Below are 15390 nucleotides of genomic sequence, written 5' to 3' on the forward strand. Positions count from 1 at the left end.
GCCTTATCCCTGTCCCTTCCCCTTCCCCTCCCCCCCCCCCCCCGCCCCCCCATATGAAATGGGGCGTGGTTTTCACAGCAAGCTTGACTGACTTCCCTGCAACACTGTTGCATTCTGGACTATTGAGGCTGCTAACACAGCTAAATTTGGTATGCACTCTAGACAAATTATTTATCTTTCGCAGTAGGAGTATTGAAGAAAGTCGGTTCATTCAAGGCAATACCCCTGACTTGTCACGATAAGGGGCTGAATAACTATCTTGATGCTTACAGCAGGTGCCTTGTATAAAATTGCACTGTGCCTGTTGTGGCAATAGAACCCTGTGACATCACGTCTTTGACAGAATTCCAAGTTTTGATGCAGAAAAATCAAATGCTACACAAAATAGGAGCTTGGATGTGTGTTTAAGAAATCGTCCAGGAATTTGAAGCACTACATTCAGGGAATCTCCGTTTACTTAACTTTCTCTTCCAGCGTGCTCAAGTTGTATACTTCACTAGTAGGCAAGCCAGCCATTTTTCGGACACGATCCGTGTCTTAAGTGGAAACTGTCAGGAAGATACGACGTCACAGGGAGGTCGTATGATGCTCATTTGATTTTTGTGTTTTGTGTTCATAACCTCCACAAATGTTTATTTTTTTTTGCATTTTTATATCTAGCAGCAAATTACACATTGACCTAATAAGTTCATCAAATATTACAAAATATTATCCAAGTACATTCCAGGCTGAAAACTTTGTTCCTGACTCACCAAAGTAGTGCTCTACAGTACACATTAAACCTGTGGAACCATAACTGCTTCTTGTGAAGTAGGCACTAAATATGAGCACCAGAGGCAGAAAAGGTCAGGTCAATCCCACAAGAAGGAAATGAGGTCCTTAACATTATCAACAGTGCAAGTACATTTAAGAAATATGTGCAAAATAAAAAAGATAAAGTGATCTGGATTCTACGGAAAAAGCAGCGTACCAGCCAATCAAGAGCCGTTGTCAATATCGATATCCTGCTTCATGACGACAGATTTCTTCGAGTGCCATTTCTAGAGACAGGAAAGAGAAAAGACATTGGACATTGGAACAAAATATGAAACACCGTTCAGCATAAATGTAGAGTGGGAACTCAGAGACGCTGCCAGACACTCCTCAGACACTCAGAGCCAGTGGATGCGCAGACGCTCAGACACTCAGACACTCAGACACTCAGACACTCAGACACTCAGACACTCAGACACTCAGACACTCAGACACTCAGACACTCAGACACTCAGAGCCAGTAGACACTCAGAGCCAGTAGACACGCAGACACGCAGACACTCAGACACTCAGACACTCAGACACTCAGACACTCAGACACTCAGAGCCAGTGGACACTCAGACAGGCAGAGCCAGTGGACACTCAGACAGGCAGAGCCAGTGGACGCTCAGACAGGCAGAGCCAGTGGACGCTCAGACAGGCAGAGCCAGTGGACGCTCAGACAGGCAGAGCCAGTGGACACTCAGACAGGCAGAGCCAGTGGACGCTCAGACAGGCAGAGCCAGTGGACGCTCAGACAGGCAGAGCCAGTGGACGCTCAGACGCTCAGACGCTCAGACGCTCAGACGCTCAGACGCTCAGACACTCAGACACTCAGACACTCAGACAGTCAGACAGTCAGACAGTCAGAGCCAGTGGACACACAGAGCTAGTGGACAGTCAGACAGTCAGACACACAGAGCTAGTGGACACTCAGACACTCAGACACGCAGACACGCAGACACGCAGACACGCAGAGCAAGTGGACAGTCAGACAGTCAGACACTCAGAGCCAGTGGACACACAGAGCTAGTGGACACACAGAGCTAGTGGACAGTCGGACAGTCAGACACATCAGACGCACAGACCTTCGCTCTCGGCCAGCCGTGGGATCTTGCGGAAGGTGTCGCGCACCCCGGGGAACAGCTGCACGTACATGTGCAGCACCTCCAGGCAGCGCTCGGAGAAGCGCCCGTCGTTCAGGAGCAGCCAGTGCAGCAGGGTCACCACCTCCCTCAGGAGCTGCACCCCCGGGCCGGCCCAGGCCTCCTGGTACTCCCACCTCCTCACCTTCAGCCACTGCCTGTGCAGGAGCATCACCAGGGTCCGCACCACCTGCTCAAACACAGGCTTTCTGTTAGCACAGTTTATATCAAACACAGGCTTTCCGTTAGCACAGTTTATGTCAAACAAAGGCTTTCTGTTAGCAGTTTATATCAAACACAGGCTTTCTGTTAGCACAGTTTATATCAAAAACAGGCTTTCTGTTAGCACAGTTTATATCAAACACAGGCTTTCTGTTAGCACAGTTTACATCACCCCTCTGCTCACACACAGGCTTTCTATGCACAGTTTACATCACACCTCAACCTGCTCTCACACAGTAGACAACTCCATCAACACAAGTATCTCTGGCACGCACGCACACACACTGAGAAATGATCCTTTGGGCCTGTAAATCTAACCGAGGCCATTTCAGTCATTTGCATAAGAAAATACCAGGTCCCTGCTTTCACTTCATAGTTTCGCTCTTTATTTCATGTGTTTTAATGGTTTGCGGTCCAAAATCTGTATCTACAATTTATCCGTAATACCCTGTAATATTTACGATATTCTTGGAAGTTACACCACATGCACCTCTTCCACCACCCATTTTCCCAGAGCTGTGCGGCGCAGCAAGTATAAGAAGGAAATTGCGAAATAAACATCAGCACATTGTATTCAGCAATAGCCACGTGTAGATAGTTGTTCAGCTGAATGTGAATTCGCAACATGGAAGTGTGAGAATGACTCACCTTGCACTGTGGTTGGACAGTCATTTTAATTTAAACAATACTTTAAACCGCTTTAATGTCGCTGTGAAGCAGTGGTAGCGAGTTAAGGAAATCAGTTCAGTTTACACATGTATCCTGTACAATACCACACACACAGGTGAGTCCATTACCAAACTACACGCAAAGTTAAGTATCTAGGTTCTCTCACTATCGATATTAGACTGCGATTGCTATTTTGAGTGTAAAATGAAACACTCTGACCCAACCCATTTCCTGTTTCGTGGCGCCCATCACAGAGCAAAGGTGGTAGGTGCTAGCAGGTGTGTGGGATGTTTCAGTTTCTTTGCGGAAAACTATATTCGGCAGACAATGTACAGCAGAAGACGGCTGTTGAGATCGTTTAATACAGCAGCGGCCGTAAGTAGCGCAGGGGAATGCCATTAGCGCTCTCTGGAAAGTATCCAATGTGGGAAAGCTAACAGCGTAACAGACAAAGGGTTAGAACATCAACAAACTGTTTGCAAAAGACACATGGTAATTTCCTGAAAAAGGTTGTCCTTCGGACATTGCATGGAGAAAATTGCACGTCACTGAACATGTGCGGTAGTTCATTAAGTACGCGGAGAAGGGCCATAACAGGCTTTTAGCAACATTAAACCCAACCGCTCAGCCCTCGGTACTCTCTGATCGAACACAGAATTCAAACCATTTATTCTAAGAGCTCTTCAGTGACATGTCCTCATTTGACATTTGAAATGGTTCAGACCTGCATGGAAACATGAAAGAAACGGGCGGGGCTCGGTCAGAAGTTGTTTGCATTGTTCGCAGTGGAAAAGAAAACTGAAGTAGCGCCATCTGCTGTCTTTTTTAGAGAGCATGAGAATTTGTATTTGTTAATGAAGTAAATAAATAAACCCAGATTTTGTTATCATAAGGGAAGATCATTTATTTTATGACATATTTGTATTTACGATTTCTTGGTTCTTTTTAGATGGTATGGTAACTATGAAGTTACAGTACACATCCTGAAATGATTTAAACATATGAAACTAATGTGGATATGTCCGGAATCTACTGAAATTAGTTATACAACTGAAATATTCATCTAATTTTGTATTCTCACATGGATGGTCGTTTATCGTTATGTTGACAAACTGAAATAACGGGAAATGAGCGGTAACAGTACTGGAACACTGGGGAACATCTTTAATAACTACGGGATCTGAATCAATCGGGGAAAAGGCAGTGGACACAGAACTGTGGAGTAGACCTTATTAAGCCATACAGCTCACCTCATTGTTGCACTGACAGGAGGACTCGATAAAGGCCAGCCACGTGGACGTTCTCTGGGTAAAGAGCATCGTTAAGAGCCGCACAACCTGGCCAAGGGAAAAAGACGACCAAAAACAAACTGGTAAGTGAATATATTTTATTAGCACTAAGCCCAGCACAGTACAGTACAAATCTGGTCGTTTCATGCGACTTGTATCTAGACATTATCTGGATATGATTTAACCACATGGCATTTACACTTGATAAAGCAGATGCGTCCTCGATCTGCCTGATTGAGGTGCGATTGCCATTTTGAGTGCAAAATGCAACGCCTTGACAACCCACTTCCTGTTTCGTTGCGCCCCTCACAGAGCAAAGGTGGTAGCTGCTAGGTGTGTGGCATGTTTCATTTTCTTCACGGGAAACTATATTCGGCAGACAATATACAACAGAAGACGGCTGTTGAGATCGTTTAATACAGCAGCAGCCCCAGTTGCGGCCGTAAGTAGCGAAAGCCAAAGTTTCACGGTTCACCACGGAATTATTTGAGCATTTGATTTTGCTCAAACTCCAACCGCATTTGTTCTACGTGCTTGTTGTGATTGTCCTGATTTGGAGGACGGCCAAGTCGCGTGACGCCATACGTCGGGAGGCGTTTTGGTAGTCATATGCGTCTTGGAGAGACGGATGCAGTTACACTTGAATAACACCCATCTCCAATGAGCCTCAAACCGCTTCTTGATGTGGATTGGGCGATTGGATGATTGGATATGAATCTGTTCCTAATGAGTCCAGGGTGCATTTTCCACCCGCATTTTTATGTGGATAATTACTATCCAGATATTATCCGGATATTTAAGATGCATGTAACGACCAGGGGAAAGCAGGGTCAAACATTATTGCAAATTGCAAACTTTGATCACCTCCAACTCCAGCTGAGACCATTGGCTCTCTGTGACGGACTTGTCTGGTCGGGTCGTAACATACTGGAACATTTTGAGCAGAGGGCACGGTTCTGGAGAGAAAAACAAACGCTGGACCTAATTCTTCACGTACAGCAGCAATGACTTATTCAGTTTCTGAAAGGCAGATGCGCGTAGCCTTCAGTCACCACCAATTAGCCAACCCAATTTGCTACCCAATTGGATACACCAACAATGGTTTCAATTGTAGATGAGACCATTGCAAAGTATTTCAGCAGTCAGACTTCATCTGCCATTAACGGGCATGACGGGGCATGTACTAAAATGGCATCTGACAGAAATGATCAGTGCCGAGATAGATTTAAGAACAGAAGTTGGTGTGAAGTCCAGAGACGGATACAGCCCTCCTCGTTCGCCTATGATCTCGAGCAGGGTGGCTGGACTCCAGTCCTGGAGGGCCTCAGTGTGATTTATGGTTTCCTTTCAATCAGCAGCACCTTGAGAACAAGGTGAGTCAACGTTTTAGCCAATCAAAGATTTAAAGGTACAATAGGTAAGATTTTTGGGTTAAAACATTGTTACAAGACCATTGTAAATCCCTTCCTATCATTGAAAAAGTTTCACTGACATGTTGACCCTCTGCCTGTGTTTAGGCCTTAAATTCGGGTTTCAAATTATGCAGTGACGGTCTGACACTCTGTACCAAAACATTGTATAACTACAATAATTCAAGCTCATTGGTTGAAAATTGGTTCCAATTGCCACAGCCAATTGTCAACATCAGCGCGTTCACAGAGAAGGGCTGGGATAAACAGTGCTGTGGTTTGAGTGTGTTTGTTGCTGCAATTCCTCTCTTGACCGTTAGAAGTCCGAAATGACCTGTTGTACCTTTAAATGAATGAGTAGTGCAGAAGCAAGCACGGGAAAGCCAGCAGGCACTGCGGTGATCCAGGACTGGAGTTAGAGGTTGAGGAGCATGGTTGCGTCAGCGTGTTCGGCCTGAGGATCCCGGCGAGCGGGATCTGAGCGGGAGACTCACCCAGGCGCGAGCAGAGCAGAGAGGCCGCCTCCTCGTCGCCGGCGGCGACAGCCAGGAGACTGACCGAGAGGGACACAGTGCCGTAGGAGGAGTCCACAGACAGGCAGCGCGCCGCAAACGGACTCGTCACCACCAGCTTCATCCTGTTCGCGTCAAACGGAAAAGGACAGCATGTCCGTCTAAGGATTACAGACGGGTATTCATTCGACGCTTCACAGAGCTTCAGCGTGCGAGTCAGCGCTCCTGCAGAGAAAGCTCTGCCGAACGTGTTGGGGCGACAGTTGGCCCAGGCAGTAAGAGCAGTCGTCTGGCAGTCGGAGGGTTGCCGGTTTGATTCCGACCCTGGGTGTGTCGAAGTGTCCCTGAGCAAGACACCTAACCCCCAAAATGCTCCTGACAAAGCTGGTTGGTGCCTTGTACGGCAGCCAATTGCCGGTGGTGTTTAAATGGGTGAATGAGAACCATCAACTGTACAGCGCTTTGATAAATGTCAACCATGTACCATTTACAAATGCAGGCAGGGCTACTGAAAATTAAGCATAAATATTGCGAAGAAAAATATAAGATTAACCTTAAATGAACATATTTTGGACAAAACATTGCCCTTATTTGGAATTTTGATGTGACATGCTAACCGGTTTTTGTAACTTTTAAACTCACATTTTCAATATTCCATCAGTAAGAGCAGGATGGAGTGCACTAAAGAGGCAGATTTCATTGAGCATTACGCCGTCTACATGCACCTGGGTTTGTAACACTGGACCACATAATTCTGATTTAATTTACATCATAACTGTACACTCTGATCAATGGGCCTCATCTACAGCGGCCAAACAAAATTGGACTTTTGTCGTTTATTGAGGATGTGAGAGAAGCTGTAATTAATTATAATTGAAGGCTTTCACCTCTAATGTTCGATTGAACAAGTACTGTTAAAAATCTATTTTATATGTGTATGCTATTGAGTTCTGGTTGCTACATCATAATAACATTATACTGTGACCAATAAAGGCCAACAGTACACCCCCACACACACACACACACACACACCTTGCAAGTTTTATCACTGCAGTGAAAAGTCAACAAACGACTTCCTGTAAAAAAAACTTCTCTGGTATTGACTAAGACAATTCTGACACCATGACACCCAGAGTTGGAAGGCCCTCCATGTGCAGCTGGAGGAAGCAGACTGCAGCCTCCCTGAGGAGTGGCTGGGGTCACTTGTGAGCAATGAGGCCGTCATCGCAGCGAAATGAAATGCCCCCTCTCTGGGTCATGCTGGCCACAGCCTCCAGATTTCACACCGGACCAAACCCACCATCCGCACACTGGAAAGTACCAATAGGATGAGCCAAACCAGCAGACCAAATCTCTGCTACATTTATGACTCATGAAAACACGCTCTGTTCCTTCCTCAAACTAAATGAGGCGAGCCCTTCAGATCTCCAGATGGCTCCGTCGAGAAACGCGAGGGCAGCGGGTGGAGTTCACCTGCAGAGGGCAGCAGGTGGAGTTCACCTGCAGAGGGCAGCAGGTGGAGTTCACCTGCAGAGGGCAGCAGGTGGAGTTCACCTGCAGAGGGCAGCAGGTGGAGTTCACCTGCAGAGGGCAGCAGGTGGAGTTCACCTGCAGAGGGCAGCAGGTGGAGTTCACCTGCAGAGGGCAGCAGGTGGAGTTCACCTGCAGAGGGCAGCGGTGGAGTTCACCTGCAGAGGGCAGCAGGTGGAGTTCACCTGCAGAGGGCAGCGGGTGGAGTTCACCTGCAGAGGGCAGCGGGTGGTGTTCACCTGCAGAGGGCAGCGGTGGAGTTTACCTGCAGAGGGCAGCAGGTGGAGTTCACCTGCAGAGGGCAGCGGTGGAGTTCACCTGCAGAGGGCAGCGGTGGAGTTTACCTGCAGAGCAGCTGGTCCCCGGCTCTCTCGGCCAGCGCGTTGAGCGCGGTCAGACTGGCCGACAGCACCTTCTCCCTCTGGCAGGCGGGGCCGCAGAAGGCCGGGTCGGCCAGCTGGAGCAGCCTCCGGAGCAGGGGGTGCTGGCAGGACGGAGCCCGGGAGCGGGCCGGTCCGGAGGGCGCGCCGTCGGCCTCGGGGGGCCCCGGGGCATGCTGGGACAGCAGCGCGTGCACGGCCCGGGCGCTGTGGGAGAGCAGGTGGTACAGCGCCCGCAGTGCCGCCAGGGCGAACTCCTCCAGCCCCGCCAGAGACTCCTCCAGGCCCTCCGAGGACGAGCCCGGCGCCGAGCCCGGCCCGCGGGGGCTCCTGCCCGGCCGCTCCGCCGCCTCCAGAGCCTGGCAGAACAGGCCCACGTGGTGCTCCAGCAGGGGCAGGAGGTGCACCGCCCCGCGCCCGGCCCCGGGGCCCGGAGCCTGCGGGCGCAGCGCCAGCATGCTGAGCCCGGACATGGCGAGGCCCTGCGCCCGGCTGAAGGCGCTCTGCAGCTGGGGCACGGCCTCGGGCCCTGAGGGGGAACCGCTGGACCCCGCCGAGGACCCTCTGGAGCACGCCAGGCCAGGATGGGGGGGGGGGGGAAATATTAACTTCGATTATTTTCTCTGGAACACGGTTCCTCCCCCCCCGTGAGACACCGTTCCTCCCCCCGTGAGACCCCGTTCCTCCCCCCGTGAGACCCCGTTCCTCCCCCTGTGAGACCCCGTTCCTCCCCCTGTGAGACCCCGTTCCTCCCCCTGTGAGACCCCGTTCCTCCCCCCGTGAGACCCCGTTCCTCCTCCCTCTGTGAGACCCCATTCCTCCCCCTGTGAGACACCGATAAGAACAAGGGGATGTGCTGGAGTGGCTGCTTACGGGCTGAGGTAGCTCTGCTGCGTGAGGAGGCCAGGCAGTGCTTCTGGGCTCAGGCACAGCAGGTGGCTCAAGCCCAAGGTGCTGGGGTCCAGGGGGTGCTGCAGCAGCAGGTTCAGCAGCGCCGACTCTGCACGGAGACAACAACACAGTGACCACTAACGAGAGCACTTTCTTCATGCTTCATTTAAAATTTTTTTTTTTTTTTTAATGTCATTTTGAGAACAGTCGAGACACTTTTACGAAACTGCAAACACGGCTGGAAATAGGATACACATTGAAGTTTCATCAGAGCTGAAAATTAAATGTGTTTTGTTTCCAAACAGGTGCTGGATTTCACCGCACCGCTGGACGTGAAGCCAACTTGACACGCTTCAGGACCGGCGAACTCCTGCAGCAGCACGTGCGGGTCGTTGCCGACGTTGTTGTGGGCCTCACCGACGGGCCTTGGTCTTCCATCTTGATGCAGGGTCAGAGGAGGAGAGAGAACAGTGGCCACAGTCCAACCAGCATCAAACACAGGACTGTAGTACTTAAATACTCGGGCTTAAGTTCTTTACATTTCAGACCAAGTTTACACAAACTCTCTTTAGAGGCAGCTGGAATATTGAAAAAGAGAACAAAAAAGGAGTCTTAGCCTATATACAATCTTATGGGAAAATGGCCAGTGTGGTTGCAGGTTTTTTGTTTTAGTCCAGCACTAGAATACCCGATTCAACTAATCAACTAATCACAGTCTTCAGTGTTTATGAACCTTTATTTATACAGGGCACTGACTGAACCCAGGACCTTCTTGCTGTGAGGCGACAGGGCTATCCACCGTGCCACCATGCTGTACAGAGTCTAATGCATCCAAACAGGACTGTGAATACAATACTTCCATCAAGTAGATCTCCAAATGTTGTCCGCACCGCAGAACAACGCACTGTGTGCAAGACATTTATCCCACCTAAGATTTGCCCTGTGCCCAGCACACGTGCTTCAACAGGGATGCATACATTACATGCCCCTGATTTGACAGAATGGCTTTAGAAGAACCACAACAAAACAGTGATGAGTAACTTGCTTACCCTCCCCAAAATGGCCGACCCAGTCAGCAGTGGCCGGAGAAGCCCTTCTGGACAGCTGGGCTGCAAAGCTCTCCTTGGTGAGGAAGGGACTGACCTTAGGGGAGACCCCACTTCCCCCACTCCCATCCTGCAGCATCACGGCAGGGGAATGCCTCCTGGGGCTGGAGAACCAAGGGGCAGTAGAAGCAAGGGGCAGTTAGCATAGCTCCTCCGAGCCCAAACACACACCACCACCCAGTGACCAACCTGCTACCGACGCAAAAGTGCCAACACAGACAATTAAATATTATAAACTTGAAGATGTGTTAAAACATATTTTAACAGATGTTAAACCATATACAAGTGGGATGCAGAAATTTGGGCACCCCTGGTTTAAATGTCTGTCACAATGAACCTGTACAAGAGGGAAAGCAAACCTGAACTGTAAATATAAAATATGAGACCCTTCTGCACATTTTAAAGCAAGATTGCATTTTATTTTTTACTGTTTACAAAAAAAAAAAAAGGTGTCCAAGGATGTCAGAATGAAGATGGTTCATTTCAACCAAGGAGAAGGCTACAAAAAACTCTCAATGTTTCGAATTGCCCATTTCCAGTTAAGGTAAGGTCTGGAAGACCGAGACCAGGTGAGAAATGCTCAGAAGAACCCACACATCACTGCAAAAGAGCTGAAAAAAAGAGTAGCAGAAACAGTTCTAGCTGTTCAGGAGAACAAGACAACGCAATTTAAACAACAAGGACCTACATGCCACAGTTGCCAGAAAGAAGCCTTTCCTACGACCTCAACACAAAATTAAGCATCTGAAATATGTAAAAGGACACTGAGAAACCTGAAGCCTTTTGGAACAATGCTTCGGATTGACAAAACCAAATATGAACTTTTTGGCCACCACCAAAGATGATATCTTTTGGAGAAAAAAGGGTGTAGCCTTTGTAGTGAATCACACCTTTCCAACAGTTAGGCATGGAGGTGGATCCATTATGCTTTTGGGTTGTATGGCAGCTGGGGGCACAGGAAAAATGGTGTGAGTGAAAGGAAGAATGGATTCCACTAAATATCAAGAAATTCTAGAGGCTAATGTTCAAAGGTCAGTCCAGACATTGGAGTTGAAGAGAGGTTGGGTCAAAATCAACCATGAAGTACCTCCAGGAAAGACAGATGAAGGTTTTGGAATGGCCACTGCAGTGCCCAGACTTATATTATTGAGAATCTGTGGAAAGATCTCAAACATGCCGTACATGCTGAAGGCACAAGGAATATTTCTGAGCTAGAGGTGTTCTGCCAGGAAGAATGGGGAAAAATGCAAAAATTGAAGGACTGAAGGACTGGCAACAGGAAGCGTTTACAAGCTGTTATAGTGGAGTTCAAAAGTGTAACAGGGTTCCCAAACTTTTATTATTGTGAAACTGTAAAAAATCTTTTAATGCGTCATGTTTAACTTTGTAACATTTAGAGGTTAGGTTCACTTCTGTTCACCAAGATATTAATTGTAAAAGGCTTAACAACCAGAGGTTCCCATATTTTTGCATACGACTAAGGTCTGTTAAAATATGAATAAGAATTTCACATTGCAAATGCTCAGACATTGTGAAGTGTTGGAATATCTCAACATATTTTTATTTCAATACATTTTCAGTATACCATATCTGTAAGAGACCTGTGAATTATTTCCAAGAACTACTGCAAATACCTAGTTAAGGTCAATATTGAAACTTTGGATTGCGAGGGGGGAAAATACACTTCATGCGAGATATTACATGATGCAAATGGAAAAAGAAGAGACTGAAATACAGCATACCTATTTTTTGCAGCAGATGGTGCAACACGCTTACTTCCTCGTTCAGAGTTCTGAAGTTTAGTCTTTATTTCATTCATCTCTGCCTCTTTAAAGTGCAACTCTGACTGCAAGGACTGCACCTGGAGAGTCAGATAACTGTAAGAAATGATGCACCAAACTATTAAATAAAACTTAAATAAATTCCACTACCATATGAAGCAACTTATAAATGGTCTTGTGTGTTTGATTTGACAACAATTAATTATTTCAAACTTGTTAATGGTTGCAATCCATGGAATGGTTGCAAATCAAGCCTTTATCGTCAGCAGAATTAGAAGGGTCTCCAAAAAGTCTCTTCATTCAACTGCAGAAACGTCCACCCTTTTATTCATTTTCTGCAGGTGAACATAATTACCAATCAGCTAATCAATGAATAGGCTGCACCTGAAGGAGCCAGCCACATGCATGCAGGGGGGACACAACAGTGACCTGTAGCCAAAAGCAGACCTTACCAGCCCCACAAATCCTGTGACAGCATAGGACAGTGGTGTCCAATCTTATCATAAAAGGGCCGGCGTGGGTGCAGGTTTTTGTTTTAACCCAGCAGTAACACACCTGATTATACTAATGAACTAATCGTGGTCTTTAATCAAGACCTTGATGAGTAGAATCATCGGTCTTAGTCCTGTGCTAAAACAACAACCTACACACACACCGGCCCTTTCTGGATAAGATTGGACACCCCTGGCATAGGAACTCATTTCTAGGGCAATAGAGTGTTTATTAAGACAAGATTGGGCCACTTCTGATACATAGTAATCTACGGTTCCCCTCCACAAGCTGTTATTTTGACAGTTGTGCATCAGACATCAGATAAAATGGAAAAGCAAACTTAAAAGAGGATTCAGTTCTTCAAGCTATGTTTGGGTCAGATCGGTTAGCAGGTGGTTACCTTTTTCAGGATATCCTTCTCCTTCTCACTCTGGGCTTGGATGCGCTCCTTCTCCTGGAGGAGCAGGCTCTGCCTCTCCTGCTCCTTCTCCTGCTGGGCGTGTCTAATGGAGTCGCGCAGGACACGGATTTCCCCGTCTTTCATCATGAGCTTCTCCTCCGCTTCCTTCAGCTTAATGACAAGACAGGGAAATGAACAGGGTCAGGACCTTCATCTCAAACGTGCTCCTCCAGTAGGTGTGCAGAAATTAGGGAGCATGCGTTTAATACATCTGATGCTATCTGTGCCAAATTTGCATTGACAAAAGAAATCTGACCATAAAAAAAAAAAGACTCTAAATTGTCTTCAATTTAAAAGACATTAACTGATGTGTCATTACCTTCTTCTGAAGCTCTGCTTGTTGTGCTTCCAGATCTCCATAGGACGGGTCAGCCTTGCTTTTCTTGAATTGCTGCTGTATATTCCCTGAAAATACACCCCCCCCCAACATATGGACTCAAATGCTGTTAAATACCACTATATGCTTTCACACCAAGGCAGATGCTAGACGGTTTTATGGTAAAAGCCAGCACATTGGTATATTAAGTGGTTCGCTAAGCTGTCAAGTTTTCACAAGAAAACACAGTGGTACGCATGGTGCAACGGTTAAACAATAATTCAGTAAGGCCTATTCATGGAACTTACCAAAAGCCTCAGCGGTTGGAAGTTGATAAATGCTGCCCATGTTACTCTGGCCAGAGCTGGTACTTCCGCCCAGAGCAGAGGCTTTCCTGACCCCGAGAACAGGTTTTCTCTGGGCACCAGGATGAGGACCGACCGCTCTGAAGGTTTCTTTCGGACCCTTCACCCCCACGTCCTCTGGGAATGCCTGGGACGCGATAATGTCGATCTCATCAAGGTCATCTTGAGTGAAGTCCTCATCATCGCCAAAAGGATCATTTAACCCTTTCAGTCCCTTCCTTGGGGCGTACTCCATTCTAGTGACCAGGCAGACATAACCCAACATCAACTTGACAGACTCTAGCAATTGTTTAACTAGCCAACACGTCTTCGATGAATGACCATTTGACGTTAAATAACACGGGACAAAGAGCTTAAACTATTTTGTCTTGCTAATTTAACCTTATTTAAATTTAGTAGCGACACAAACCGCAAGGACTAAGGTATACACCACATCACTAAGGAATGGTAAACACCTGATGATAATGACATTGTTAGCTAGTGTTGCCAGCTTTTTGGCTGGCTAAGAATTCACAAACAACTAGCTAACTTACACATAAGTCTCATAACTAGCTGCATTTACGTTACATTATTGGCATTTGGCAGACGCTCTTATCCAGAGCGACGTACAGTTGATTAAACTAAGCAGGAGACAATGCAGGGTTAAGGGCCTTGCTCAAGGGCCCAACGGCTATGCGGATCTTATTGTGGCTACATCGGGATTAGAACCACCAACCTTGTGTGTCCCAGTCATTTACCTTAACCACTACGCTACAGGCCGCCCCTCATTCTACCAGCTACCAGCCACTCGTTCATAGCTAGCTACTTGCAAGTTACCAATACAGCTAGCTAGCTAGCTAACTAACGCTTCCACTATGTTAATGTTTTGTTAATCGTTTTAGCGGGGAATCGTTAGCTAACTTAACCAACATATACGTTTGTTACGTTTGCTATATGATGAAGCTGGATCAGAATGTTGACTGGGTAACGTTAGCCAGTCAGATAAATTAACGTTAGCTAGCTCCATAGCTGCTCGTTCGGTAGCATAAGTTAACGTTTGCTATTAAACATACCTTGCTCTTGGGTAGCTATCAAGCTATACGCAATCCATAACTGTGTGCAGTAATTAGTTCACAATACAACTATTAGGTTTGTCTCATGCCATCATCGACTACTGACACTAACATAAATAAAGTAACTTACTGCAACTTTTTCAGCCGTGTGTTGCTCGCTTGCTGTTTCAATGTAGTGAGCGAATCATATTGCTTGTACTATTCTACATGTAGTAATGAGAAATTCTATTGGACTGCTGTAAAGAGAGGACGGCTGCAATTCTACGGCAACATATAATAGACATAAAGCAGACGATATACGATTATGCATGTGTCGCTTTTTTATATACGGTATCGTTCCTATATACTGGTATTTTTTTCATGAAATAAACATTTAAAAAAGGTGTCTTGTGTTTACACAAACTATGCTACAGACATGCAACTGTGAGGGTTGTGTGTCATAATTTTAGTCCGATAGTGACTATGCCCCCTGATCATCCTTCTGTGGCGTACTGCCTAAACACTCAGACACACCTGGAGCAGAATACAGTCCACAAGGAGGACAGAGATAGTTATAGCTGGCTTTAGAGTCAGCTGATTCAGCTGTAGCACCAAGCCTGTCCCCCTGCCTGGCATCTCTGCTTTGACTTTTTCATGTGGATTGGACATTTATGTTCTTTTATTCATCTGTTTGTATTTAAAACCATTCTTTCAACAAACCGGTGTCAACCAGCGGCAGATGAGTTCCCCTACTGAGTCAAGGTTTCTTCCTGTTAGCCAGGGAGTTTTTCCTTGCCACTGTTGCCCTAGGCGTAGTCTTGGGGACCAGTTTCTCTGTAAAGCTGCTTTGTGACAAAGGCCCTTTGTTAAAAGCTCTATACATATAAAAATTGATTGATTGACTGCTTGATTTAGATAAAAACATTCATAAGCTATCTTTATGGTACATATATAATATTGAAGTAACATGGTGTTGCCTATCACCTTTGGTTTCTTACC

The 15390-nt window shown here is 46.7% G+C and overlaps 1 protein-coding gene across 1 annotated transcript; it reads right to left on the minus strand.

The window, feature by feature from the left end:
* Window positions 1–68: 68 nt before the first annotated feature.
* Window positions 69–14552, minus strand: atrip (ATR interacting protein). The gene is given in 15 exon segments (XM_061220981.1): window positions 69–1008; window positions 1010–1040; window positions 1882–2128; window positions 4080–4166; window positions 4983–5074; window positions 6022–6164; window positions 7914–8513; window positions 8823–8949; window positions 9165–9278; window positions 9890–10050; window positions 11689–11807; window positions 12620–12790; window positions 12999–13084; window positions 13304–13596; window positions 14413–14552. Coding segments are annotated over 14 exon segments (2301 nt in total). The 5' UTR covers window position 13596; window positions 14413–14552; the 3' UTR covers window positions 69–977.
* Between the last annotated feature and the right edge of the window lie 838 nt (window positions 14553–15390).

The sequence above is a fragment of the Conger conger genome, chromosome 14, assembly GCF_963514075.1.
Source record: "Conger conger chromosome 14, fConCon1.1, whole genome shotgun sequence".
NCBI lineage: Eukaryota > Metazoa > Chordata > Actinopteri > Anguilliformes > Congridae > Conger > Conger conger.